A 13,825-nucleotide genomic window follows, 5' to 3' on the forward strand; every position below is an offset into this window, starting at 1 on the left:
CCACTGTGCCCATAGCAGGTTCATGAGGCTCCTTGTAGTGTAGGAAGAGGCCAGGGTAGGAGAAAACACCTTCTTTTTGGCATTATCTATGTTGTTTGCTTCCCCTCTCCCTAGAATTTAATAAGCCACTATAGCAAAATGAAAATCTTTGTACTGTGTCTTATTCTTTATATTTCTAAAATTTCTCACGAGGTTTTAAAACACCGTTAAGTTTCTAAGCCTGAAAAAGTAATTGTAATTTTGACACATTTTTTAAGATGAGATTTTCTGCTTGTTCATGATTTAAGAAAATAAATTCTCATTCATAATTCTGGTAGAACTGTACTCAACAAATCTGAATGTTGCCCACAGAGTTACCGCCAAGTTCGACTAAATGAACTCTTACAGGAGCACTCCAGAGCTGCTAATCTCATTGTCCTGTAAGTATCATCGCAGGCATTGAAGAACATTAGAAATAAATCTTAGGCTTAATGGGTTAATCCATTTAAAAGCTTATGACTCTTCAGGTGGGAATTTTGTTTTGTTTTTGTGTGTGTGTGTGTGCGTGTGTGTGGTTTTTTTTTTTTTTTTTTTTTGGAACACGTGGGATTCTTTCTTAGACAGTGAAGGAAGATAAGTGCCACCCTGAGACCTTGACCCCTCAGGCCCATAAGCATCAGAGCCTCACTTGGACTTGCTGTCCGCCATGCCTTCTGAAGAGGTGTGTGCCCATCTAGTAACAGCCACAAGTCAGCCACCACAGCTCACGGGCCCCTTCCCTGGGTGGGTGTCCCTGAGCCACTGTGCCCATGGCAGGTTCACGAGGCTCCCTGTAGTGTAGGAAGAGGCCCAGATGGGAGAAAAAGGCAGAGCCATTTCCATTTTCACTCTTCACACTCTAGCCTTACAAATGTTAGGGTTGCATCTACTGAAAATGTATGTTTGTTTACTTAAAGATTGGTATTTAAACAAGAAAACCTCCAAGTACTTCACATTTATACCTCACGAATTGACTTCTATGTATAAAGATAAATATATCTTCACATAGTGAAGTATCCATCAAAGACATTGTAGAATTGTCTCCTGGATTGGGTGGTAGGATTCCAATAGATGGTTTTGGAGGTTTTTCCCAAATATAAGATATTTAAATTATTGGAAAAAATCATTTATACCAAAAAGGGGGGCAGGTATTAGCTGATCAAATTCCCTATTTAAAGAAAAGTGAAAATGTACATGTTTGTTTTGTCTTTACAATACCTAAGCCTGTTTTTCTGGTTTATAGATAGTATTACCTGAAAAATACATCAGTTTGCTATCTACAGTAAAAATAATTTCGGTGCTTTCATCTTGGGGTGGGGTAAAAGTTAAGGCTGCCAGTTATTAAATAGTTAAGTTATTTAACTATTTAAATTAAAAGTTAAAGCTGCCAGTTATTAAATATTAGTGCTGTTACTACCTATAGTAATTTTCACTTTCATTTTTAAATTTTTCTTTCATGTCATTAGGAGTCTTCCAGTGGCAAGAAAGGGATCCATATCGGATTTGTTGTATATGGCTTGGTTGGAAATCCTCACAAAGAACCTCCCACCTGTCTTACTAGTTAGAGGAAATCACAAAAATGTCTTGACATTTTACTCTTAAAACATGAAAGATTAGAATACATTTTACCTTAATGTATATGCATAATTAAGAAACATGTTCCAGTACTTTATGTTGTAATCTGATCTGTGGATATGCAAACCTCTGGAGATGATCCTACCAGATTCTACATACATTGCATGATTTTTATCAGTTAATGCGAGCTTTTTTTTCTCTTCTCAGCTTAAGGGGTTGTCAAAGCCAACGCTATCCCTAGAAAAACATTTTTGTCACTGCTGTTGATAAAAACGAAAATCAAGGAAATTCATGTTAGCTTATGCTCATGAAAACCACCAATGTGATTGTAAACTTCTCCAGACAAACATAATCTTTTGTTTCCAGAGTGTTTGCTCCTCAGCCCTGGTATAGGTCTCAGCCCCACAGCAGGATCTCAATAAATGCTTATTGACAGGCTGGCATAGTAACCACAGGTGGTTATCAAAGGAAAAGACCAATAGGCTGGAGAATATAATTATGCTTGGCCCCTCAGATGCTTATACCTACAAAGCAGATTTAAAAATCAATAACTCGGCCGGGCACGGTGGCTCAAGCCTGTAATCCCAGCACTTTGGGAGGCCGAGACGGGCGGATCACGAGGTCAGGAGATCGAGACCATCTTGGCTGACACAGTGAAACCCCGTCTCTACTAAAAAATACAAAAAACTAGCCGGGCGACGTGGCGGGCACCTGTAGTCCCAGCTACTTGGGAGGCTGAGGCAGGAGAATGGCGTAAACCCGGGAGGCGGAGCTTGCAGTGAGCCGAGATCGTGCCATTGCACTCCAGCCTGGGCGGCAGAGCGAGACTCCGTCTCAAAAAAAAAAAAAATCAATAACTCAAAACTTTAAGAAGTACTTGAGTCTACAAAATGTTCAAAGCAGTTACCTAAATAAGGTTATTTAATGTAACAGATTATATACTTAAAGTGATCTGAGCGATCATTGATAACATATGGCTTAAATTTGCTGCTGCCTGAAAAGTATATTAACTAGATTAGAAGACACCATATACTCCAATAAAATGAAATATGTTCTATTCTCAACGTATACACTTTAATTGTACTCCCTATCAAATATTTTGAAATTTCCATTACAGCATTACTTTGCATAGTTTTTCTAATTAAATGGTTAGTACAGATGAAATCTTTATAGATGAGTACTTGAAAACTAAGTGCCACCAATTTTCAAACCCTTATTAAGAAATATATCCTGAATCATATATTTAGTTACTTTCTATAGTGATTGTATGGATTTAAAAGAATAATTAAAATGTGAAGTTGAAAAACTTGTAAAATTTGGAACATACAGATACTGATTTTTTTCATTTTTGTTAGTACACCTATAATACTTAATCATATTGACAAACCAATGAAAATATTGTTTTTCTGATGAATGGCTTGATTTTGCTCCTTGACATGTTTTGACTGTTCATTCTAACTGAAAACATATATGGGAAAATATGAACCTGAAATAAAAGCACTCAAATTCAATTGCTTGCGTCTAGGTCATGTTTTTACTTTCAGTCACTAAAATTGTGGTGCAATGGCATATCAGATGTGAGCCTGAAGATTTCAATCAGTGGCTTCATCTACAGTTGTTTAAAGCTAGGATTCAAGATCAGGACTTCCTAACCCAGCCTCTCTGTTCAGAAGGATGGCCAGAGAAAAAGGAGACCATCAGCAAAGCTTAGGCAGCTGGTTATCCCTATTCCAAATCCAGGGCCACTGTGCTTAACTCTGCCCTCGATAAAACCCTCTCTCTTGAGCACTGAAATCCAAATGCCTAAACTCAGCTTCAGGTGGGCCTGACAGTTCTCTGAAATACTTGAGGGTCTCTGGGAAAGGTGAGAAGTAATACAACTTCTTTAGCAGGACGTTCTGGCTCTTGTTTCTTTCTGGGCTGCTGCAAGTTGGGTCCCCTGGGAAACAGACTCTGAGACAAAGTTTAGCATGATCCCCTGGGGGTTAACACCTGAGGGAAGGAGGAGAAGAAACAGGAAACACAGAGGTAAGCAGTGAGCTGGGATGCAGGCCCAACGACAGCCTCTGCTGACCCTACAGAGAGTTGTCCCAAGCAGGGCAGAGAGGGCCAGGCTTTTGTACTCTGCTTTTATCAGTTATTGCATGGGGGCTGTTGGGAAGGGGTGTGACCTCTGGGGCAGGGGGTGGGCGTGGGGCAGCTCTGTGCAGCAGAGGCAAACCCCCAAGGGCCTGGCAGGGAAAGTCTGTGTGCTGACAGCACTCCTAGCTGTTAGGGCAACAAGCTCTTCATTAAACAAAGTCTGGGTAGGACCAAAGGGCCATACAAAGTAGTAGAAACTGAGTTACTGAATTTCCTGAGGGCCAGTAGCAAGAGATGGCTGAGTATAGCCCTTGGATTCCAGGTTAAGGGTTGGGTGGCTCTAAGGTACTAGAGATCTTGAGGTCAAGAGCAACTGTATTGGGAATAAGTTCAGAGAGCAGAAAGTCAAAAGGATAGCGGCTACGGTCACATAGCCACAGATTGTCCGGCCCTTGGTGCCCTACTATTGTCCTTTGCTTCACCCAACTCTATTGATCCAGCCACCCATCATCTCCATGTCTGCGCTCAGGTTTCTGAGCAAGAAGGAGAACATTCCACAATCATGTGCATTGGTGTCCAACTGTCTCTGTCTCCTCACTTTGTGCATGTTTGTCATCAGTGTCCCCACCCTTTCCTCACCATGACTTCAACATCACTTTTTCAGTTGCTGTCTCTGCTCCCATCCCCACAAACATAGACATATCCATAGACATAAAATTTCTTTCATAGATAGTGCTATACTGGGAGCATTGTCCTAAGAGTTTTTCACTTAACATTCAATTTTAGAAATATTTAAGTGGAAGCTTTATTTATTATAATTAAATAATTAGTAATAATAAATAGAGGCAAAGACTGGCTCTCTCACCCAGGATGGAGTGTAGTGGTGCAATTTATAGCTCGCCATAACCTCCTGGGTTCAAACAATTCTCCCACCGCAACTTCCTGAGTAGCTAGGACTACATTCCTGTGCCACCATACCTGGCCAACTTTTTAAAAAATTTTTGTAGAGACAGTAGCTCACTATGTTGCCCAAGCTGCTCTTGAACTCCAGGCCTCAAGCAATCCTCCTGCCTTGGCCTCCCAAAGTGCTGGAATTGCAAGTGTGAGCCACCATACCAGGCCTTCAATGGAAGCTTTAAAAAGAGAGTATAAATTCTTGGGGCCACCATAGCCCTGGTAAATTAGAATCTCTGGGGTGGGACTGAGGGTCCTGCATGTTCTGATGATCTGCAAGATTTTGGAACTACTGCTCTGAGGGCAGTCTCCCCCATTTCCATGGTTTGATTTCCACTACATGTTGGTGTCTCCTAAACTTACATTTTTAACTCAGATCTCTTCTAAGTCTCAGATCCATATATTTAAACACTAATTGTCTTGATCTCTGTCTCTAGGTGCCCTGCAGATACTCTAAATGCAGATTGACCAGACTTTTGTAAAAAACACACACATACACTGGAGGAATGGCCTCTAATTCTCTTTCTCTCTCTCCCTCTTTTTTTTTTTTTTTTTGACATGGAGTCTCATTCTGTCACCCAGGCTGGAGTGCCATGGCACATTCTCAGGTCCCTGAAACCTCCACCTCCCAGGTTCAAGCAATTCTCATTGCCTCAGCCTCCAGAGTAGCTGTGATTAGAAGCATCCGCCACCACACCCGGCTAATTTTTGTATTTTTAGTAGAGAAGGGGTTTTGCCATGTTGGCCAGGCTGGTCTCGAACTCCTGACCGCAGGTGATCTGTTCGCCTTGGCCTCCCAAAGCACTGGGATTACAAGTGTGAGCCACTGTGCCCGGCCTACGTAATTCTCTTTCTCAATGCATATCAGGTCTCCCCTGAAATAGCAGAGATCACGCCACTGCACTCCAGCCTGGGCGACAGAGTGAAACTTTGTCTCAAAAAATATAAAATAAAATTTTTTAAAAAACAGAAGAAAATCTACATTACAGCAGAAGACTAAGGAAGGATGCCATTCACATGATAATATTTTTTAGAAATAAAATCATGCTATAGTTTACATGGGTGGAGACTGATGGAAGCAATCAAAGATCAGTTACAATCAATACTCCTGGGGAAAAAAATAATCTTAGGGAATAATTGCAGGAGACCCTGGGAGAATTTCAATCACCCCTCCTCACAATTTGAAGCTGGAAGTGAGAATAGGCAGTAGGACAGAGTGGAGCACCTTCCTTAGGACCCCTTGTGTTGGATGCCGGGAGTATTCAGAACAGCTTCCCTGAGAGGATGCGTGGTGTGCTTGGTGGGCGTTGCTATGCAGCATCTCATGGATGCCCTTGGCAGAGGCATCAGAAAAGAAAACAACAACATTGTGTGTAAATCCCAATACATAAAGAGCATAAAAACATGAAAAAATAATCCAAAAGAGAAAAGTCAAAAAAAAAATTTAAAAAGAGAGGAATTATACAATAACAGAATCCTACAATAGAAGAAAAATCAAACATACAAGAAACAAATAGAAAACACAAATGTGTTCCTCTTTCTTGTTAACAAAATGACTCTCAAATTTAACGAAAAAAATCAAACTGTATTCTATCTGCAAGCATCATATTCAGAATTGAATATAAAAAGGCTAAAAGTCCACAAGTGAAAGTGGAAAAAAAGGCTAAAAGCAAAAGAATAAACAAAAATATATACAAACATTCAAACAAAAAGAATAGAGTTGACAATATTAACTTCAAAGTTTAAGACTAAAAGAATTAGGAATGACAGGAGAGTATTGTTTTATATTTATAAAATATATATAGCCACAATGTAGCTATAATAATAATGCAGCTTTCTGTAAACAAATAGCATAGTATTGACATAAATAATACAAGAATTGTTGAAAACAAAAGGATAGTCCCAGAAAGCCAATTTTTGATTTTTTTTTTTTTTTGAGATGGAGTTTCTTTCTTGTTGCCCAGGCTGGAGTGTAGCAGCATGATTTCTGCTCACTGCAAGCTCTGCCTCCCGGGATCAAGGAAGTCTCCTGCCTCAGCCTCCTGAATAGCTGGAATTATAAGCATATGCCACCACGCCTGGCTAATTTTTGTGTTTTAGTAGAGATGGGGTTTCACCATGCTGTCCAGGCTGTTCTCAAACTCCTGACCTCAGGTGATTCACCCACCTCGGCCTCCCAAAGCGCTAGGATTACAGGCGTGAGCCACTGCACCCGGCCAGAAAGTCAATTTTCTTAGGAAACAGTTCACCCCATGACAATATTTGACAAATCTAGTATAGGAAGAATTCAAAAATACATTAAAAAAATATTGAATAGGTACAATAGTGCTCACCCACAGAAAATACATCATCTTTTAAAAATCTATTGAATATTTATGAAAACAAACTCTATGTTAATAGCAAATAAAAACTCAGTAAATTCCAAAATGTAGAAATAGTAAATATAACACTTTTATCACAACACAATAAAACTGACATTACAAATATATAAACAACAATACAAAAAACCTTACTTACTGGAAAAAGAAAATTCTCCTAAATAACTCAGGTCAAAAAGAAGTAGAAAATGCAGCTTTAGACTCTTCGGTAAAAATGACATGGAGAATTCCACATAGCAAAACATAGGATAATAAAGCAGGAGTTGGAAGTAAATATGTAGCCATAAATGGCTTTATTAATAAATAAGAAAAATGAAAGTTAACATTAAACTCAAGAATTAAGAACAGCACAAAGTAATCAAAGGAAAACGTGAAAAAGAAATTGAGGGAAAAAGCGGCATGGTAAGAAGAAGAGCTCAAGGCTAGGAGACAGAGAGCTGGGAGCTGAATCTCAGTTTCCCCACTCTCTAGAAGAGGGGTCATTAGTCGGCCTCCTTAATAATTAGTCTTCTGCTATGTAAAATGGGGATTAAGAGAATGCACCCCTTAGGGTTGTTGCAAACAGATGAGATAATGTGTGTCAATAGATGAGCACAGTACTGGGTTCAGCACTTTATGCTAAATACGTAAGCATAGACATTATTTTCAATAAAGACGGTAACAGTTCAAATGACAAACTCAACTGTTGTTTGTCACTGTTGCTTAAAAAAAAAAAAAAAGAATAACATCAAATAAATAAACTTCTTTTTAGTTTTAGAAGAAGAAATATAAATATACACCACATTTACAAATGAGCAAGGGACTTTGGGTTTAACTTTGGAAAAGAATGTCTTAAAACTCTAGTATGGTAAATTGTTAATTACAATAAACAAATCTATTTGTAGTAAAATATAAACTGCTAAAATTAACTCAACAGGAAATAGAATACCTGATAAAATCTAATACTTCAGGATAAAACACGAAGATTGTCAAAGATTTAGCTCAAAAAGTGTTTCAACCCAAAGGATTTTTTTCTAGGCAACTTCTTTTAAACTTTCAAAGAAAATATAATTACCATTCTGTTTAAGCTATTGCTGAACAGAACAAGATAAAATATTGTCTTTTCCTTTCTCAGTTTTTTTGCAAAACTAGCATAAACTTGATACCAAAATATGGCAGACCACAAATATAGGATACTACAAGTCAATTTCTTGTATGAATAAACGTAGGAAAATCCAAAATAGAATACTAGCAAGTCAATTTTACCAACATATTCAAACAATATTCCACTATAATCAGGAATATGGTATTCTAGGAATACAGATATACCTTATTGCTAGGAAATCAGTTAATTTAATTAATCCAATTTAGTGAACATTAGTTACCATTTACTTATTCATATTTTTTTGAATATTTATTTGTAAGTACATAGTGTACCTCTAGAAGAATGCACAAGAAACCAGTTAGGGTTGACTTTGGAGAAGAAAACTGAATGGAGGACAAGTAAGATATTTCATTTTTACTATATACAATAATAACTATTCAAAACTAATATTTAAAAAATTAAATCCATAAATAAGCTACTTGTCTACCAGACTGTATTTAATTATTAACTCATGGTTGATCTGACATATATTGTGAAGGTCATATATAATAAATTTCTAACACTCAAAAATATAAGACATTATACCATCATTATTGTGTTGTGCTTATATGTAAAATAAGCAACTAAAATATCACTGTAAAAAAGAAAAAGTTGACCCCATCACATACCCACTGATAAACTTAGGTTTTTGCTTTTTTTTAAACATGAGATCTTGTAAAATATATATATGCCTCTTTCTTGGGTGGAGAAAGTGATAGAGAAATATTGCATCAGATTTACTACTATATCCTTGCAGACATTATTTAGGTCAGTAGGTTCATATTCCATATTTTACTTTCTGAAACTCAGGAATAGACAAGTACAATCTTGTGCTGTGTTTTATTTTGTTTTGTCTAGAGACAGAGTCTCTGTTGCCCAGGCTGGAGTGCAGTGGTGCCATCATAGCTCACTGTAGCCTCTGAACTCCTGGGCTCAAGTGATCCTTCCACCTCAGCCTCCCAGGTGGCTGGGACTACAGGTGCACGCCACCATGCTCAGCTATTTTTTTTTTTTAATTTTTCCTTTTTGTATAGATGGGGTCTCACTTTGTTGCCCAGGCAGGTCACAAACTCCTGGATTCAAGCAATCCTCCCACCTCAGCTTCCCCAAATGCTGGGATTACAGGCAGCAGCCACCATACTCAACCAAGTATAATCTTAATAGGTTCTGAGTTTTATGTACTGGGCCAAATAAAACTCAGAATTGATATTATCCATAGTAGGATAGGGTAAGTATTATAATGTGACTGAAATTGTGTGAATCTATGTATTACAAATATAGTATGTTCTTTCATCTTTTTAAACACAAAACCCAAGTGGGATGTGTATTAATTTTCTACTGCTGCATAATAAATTATCACAAACTTTGTGGTTTAAAACAGTACCCATTTATTATTTCACAGTTTCCATGGGTCTAGAGTACAGGCATATCTTTTATTTTATTTTATTTTATTTTATTTTATTTTATTTTATTTTATCTTATCTTATTTATTTTTTTATAGAGACAAGGTCTCGCCATGTTGCCCAGGCTGGTCTAGAACTCCTGGCCTCAAACGATCTTCCTGCCTCAGCCTCCGACAGTGCTGGGATTACAGGTGTGAGCCACTATGGCTGGCCAGACATACCTTAACGGGGCTCTCTGCTCAGGCTCTTACTATACTGAAATCAAGGTTTTAGCTAGGGCTACAGTCTCCTCTGAGGTTCAGGATCCTCTTCCAAGCTCAAGTGGTTGGCAGCTGTATTAACTTTCTTGCTGCTATAGAACTCATGGCAGCTTGCATCTTTAAGGCCACCAGGGAGAAATCTTTAAACTCCAGACCCTCTGTTAAAGGGCTTACCTGATTAAGTCAGGCCCACTTTGGTCAATCTCCCTTATGATTGAACTTAAAGACTGGGCATGGTGGCTCACACCTGTAATACTGGCACTTTGGGAGGCAGAGGCTGGTGGATCACCTGAGGTCAGGAGTTTGAGACCAGCCTGGCCAACATGGTGAAACCCCATCTCTACTAAAAATATAAAAATTAGCTGGGCGTGGTGGCTCATGCCTGTAATCCTAGCTACTTGGGTGGCTGAGGCAAGAGAATTGCTTGAACCCAGGAGGCAGAGGTTGCAGTGAGCCAAGATTGTGCTACTGCACTCCAGCCTGCCCAACTGCACTCCAATTCAAAAAAAAAAAAACAAGATTGAACTTAAAGTCAACAGATTAAGGATTTTAATTATATCTGCAAAAATTTTCATCTCTTTCTTATAAAGTAAGCTAATAATTGGAGAGGTACCCCATCATACTCACAGGTCCCTCCCAGACTCAAGAGGAGGAGATTACACAGGTGATCTTAGAATCCTGCCTGCCACATTGCTATCTCACATTTCTAGAGATCATATATATCAGCTACTAAGAGCCAAGCTGGGAGTCAGATAAGTTAAAAATGGTCCATGAAGTGTACCCCAAAAAAGTTCCACTCTCTGTGCCTGCACAATAGCTCATACTCATTTGGAGGGATATCTAGACCCATAAAAATAAATTAAACCTGGAAAAGACCTCAGAGATCCTCAAGTACTAAAATGGTGTTTCCATACAGAACATTTGCACACAATTCTAGTTACATTGTTTTCCAGTCAACAAAATGTTAAATGAGCCATAAGTGACACCAGGGATAACACAGCAAATCATCAAAAACTTTTAACAAAGGAAATATAAGGCTCAAAAGTGCAGTAATCTGAGGTCAAAAATGTGAGAGGCACAGATTTATCTACATACCTCAGTAGAGCTTGAGGACATCATTACTTCGTAAGGGGACAGACTATGGCAGAAAAGCTCAATTTTGTTCCATGTATCCTGGTTAAGAAAGCAAGGATACCTGCATTGAAATTCACCCTCAGAAAAATTCTCGTCCACGTGGCTGGCATCAAAAGATGGCTAAGCTTCAGTTATCTGGAAAATTAATGTACACATACTGACTCTTTCTGCAGTTAAGCAGAGTATATGGAGCCCTAGTGTAAGATTTAAACAGTATATTTTCAGGTTAAGTAATTTAAGATGAGGAATGCAGAAAGGAGAACTTCTCAGACGTTGAGGCCAAGAACCAGGTCATGAATGTCATTGCTTCAGAGAAGGTGACAAGCAATGACATGTGGGACAAGAAGACTAATTTCCTCCTCAGTCTGGAAGATATATTGCAGCAGAGGGTAGTTTGGGGCAAAACTCAGCAGCTGACTTTTGAGAGAAAGGCATGAGTAACCGCCAAACTGGGAGACTTGGCTGCAGACCCTGGGGGCTCAAGCCCAACCCTCTGTTGTCATGCAAGGCCCTGTTCTCACACAGCATGGCTTTCCCAGACTTCCAGATCTGGATGATCTGCTCTTTTGGATGCCCAAGAGATGAAGAAAAAGAGACTGACTTCTCTGTTATTATGTACTTGCACTTTCTGATGTTCCTATTGTACTTCTGCCCAACAAAAGGTGGTAAAATTATTCTCAGGGAAAGTGAGAAGTTCAGAGGAGTAAGAAATAACAGGTATTAAAAGATGTTAAGCCGAGCACAGTGGCTCACATCGGTAATATCAGCACTTTGGTAAGCCGAGGCAGGAGGATAGCTTGAGCTCAGGAGTTCAAGAACAGGCTAGGCAACACAGTGAAACCCCGTCTCTACAAAAAAACATTAGTCGGGTGTGGTGGTGTATGCCTGTAGTCCCAGCTACTCAGAAGGCTGAGGTGGGAAGGATCACCTGAGCCCCAGAGGGGAAGGTTGCAGTAAGTTGTAATTGTGCCACTGCACTCCAGCCTGGGTGACAGAGCAAGACTGTCTCAAAAAACAAAAACAAACACACACACACAAAATGTTAAACAACTCCAACTGCTAACACAACATGCACATTGGAAACAGGTCACCATACTATCATTTCCTAATGCTCAAAGGTACATTTACAAAATGAATTCTACTAAAAAAAAAAAAGTATTATTTGTGCACTTTTGACTTAATATGTCCAAAAGTGAGCTCTTACTCTTCCTTCCCAAAGGAGCTCTTTAACACTCTTCCCTCATCTCCATACATGACAATGCTATCCTTGCCATGAATCTTGGAGTCATCTTTGACTCTCACACACACATCTGATTTATCAGCAAATCCTACTGGCTTCAGAATATATCCAGAATCTACTCACTTGTCACCATCTCCACTTCTACCTCTCTGTCCCATGTTGTCACTGGACGCTTTCTCACCTGGATCACTGCAGGAGCCTTCTCAAAGGTCTTTCCACATCAGGCTTACTCCTCCTCTGCCTCATTTCAACATCTTCTCAAGGGTCTTTCCACATCAGGCCTTACTCCTCCTCTGCCTCATAGCAACTCAAGTAATCCTGCTAAGTAAACTAGAGATTGTCATTCCTGTTACCAAAATCTAATGGCTTCCCATTTCAGTCTAAGGAAAAGCCACTGTCCTTACAAGAGCTTACAAGGCCCTACCCCTGCACCCCATCCACCTATTTCCATGACTTCAACTCCTACAACTGTATGCCCTTCTCTGTCACTGTTCAGACAACGCTGGCCTTCTTACAGGTGAGTTTGCACCCTGGGACCTTAGTGCTTGCTGTGTCCTCTGCCTGGAATGCCCTTCCCCAAGATATCACTTCCTTCAAGTTAGGTAAAACAACCCCCAGCCCCAGGCCTACACTCAGCAAATAGCACATTCTCACTGAGGCCTTCCCTGGCTTCCCTCTCTGAAATCACAAGTCTAAATCCCATACCTCCTGCCCTGCTTTACTTTTCTCCTTAACTCTCGGATCTGTTCATTTGAATCACATCTTCTATCTGTTGTCAGACTTATTTTGTCTGTTCTGTTCCTTGCTATATCCTCCAAGTCTAGACCAGTGCCTGGCACATAGAACACATTCAACAGATATTTGTTGGAAGGATGAATTAATACAGGGCACTGAGGGGACATGGCAAGTATGAAACTCCCTTGGGGTCTGGTCTCTGACTCACCGTGAAGCACCGCATTCTGCCCTGCTCAGGGCCCTCCCACACCAGCTATGCCCCCACACAGCACACACTCCGTACCCTCTAGGGCTCTGAATATGCTTATCCTGCTGCCTGGCATTTCTGACTCTCTTTTTTTTTTTTTTTGAGATGGAGTCTCGGTCTGTCACCCAGGCTGGAGTGCAATGTGCAGTGGTGTGTCTCAACTCACTGCAACTTCCGCCTCTCAGGTTCAAACAATTCTCGTGCATCAGCCTTCCAAGTAGCTGGGATTACAGGCATGCACCACCATGCCCAGCTAATTTTTGTATTTTTAGCAGAGATGGAGTTTCACCATGTTGGCCAGGCTGGTCTCGAACTCCTAAACTCAAGTTATCTACCCGCCTCGGCCTCCCAAAGTGCTGAGATTACAGCCACCACACCCAGCCTCTCTCTCTTTTTTTTTTGAGACAGAGTCTTGCCCTGTCGCCCAGTCTGGAGTGCAGTGGTGTGATCTCGACTCACTGCGACCTCCCACTCTCATTCAAACAATTCCCCTGCCTCAGCCTCCAGAGCAGGGGATTACAGGCACCCACCACCACGCCCAGCTAATTTTTGTATTTTTAGTAGAAACGGGGTTTCACCATGTTGGTCAGGATGGTCTCGATCTCCTGACCTTGTGATCCAACCACCTCGGCCTCCCAAACTACTGGGATTATAGGTGTGAGCCACCGCACCCAGT

At 40.1% G+C, this 13,825-nt stretch overlaps 1 protein-coding gene across 1 annotated transcript in view; it reads left to right on the forward strand.

Moving 5' to 3' along the window:
* The window catches only part of SLC12A1 (solute carrier family 12 member 1), a 101,145-nt gene extending 99,004 nt beyond the window's left edge, over positions 1 to 2,141 (forward strand). Inside the window, exons 26-27 of the mRNA XM_025389964.1 lie at positions 352 to 419; positions 1,485 to 2,141. Of these exons, the coding sequence (XP_025245749.1) occupies positions 352 to 419; positions 1,485 to 1,620 (204 nt within the window). The 3' untranslated portion in view covers positions 1,621 to 2,141. The remainder of the gene's footprint in view (positions 1 to 351; positions 420 to 1,484) is intronic.
* Positions 2,142 to 13,825: the final 11,684 nt, after the last annotated feature.

The sequence above is a fragment of the Theropithecus gelada genome, chromosome 7a (assembly GCF_003255815.1).
Source record: "Theropithecus gelada isolate Dixy chromosome 7a, Tgel_1.0, whole genome shotgun sequence".
In the NCBI taxonomy this organism is placed as follows: domain Eukaryota; kingdom Metazoa; phylum Chordata; class Mammalia; order Primates; family Cercopithecidae; genus Theropithecus; species Theropithecus gelada.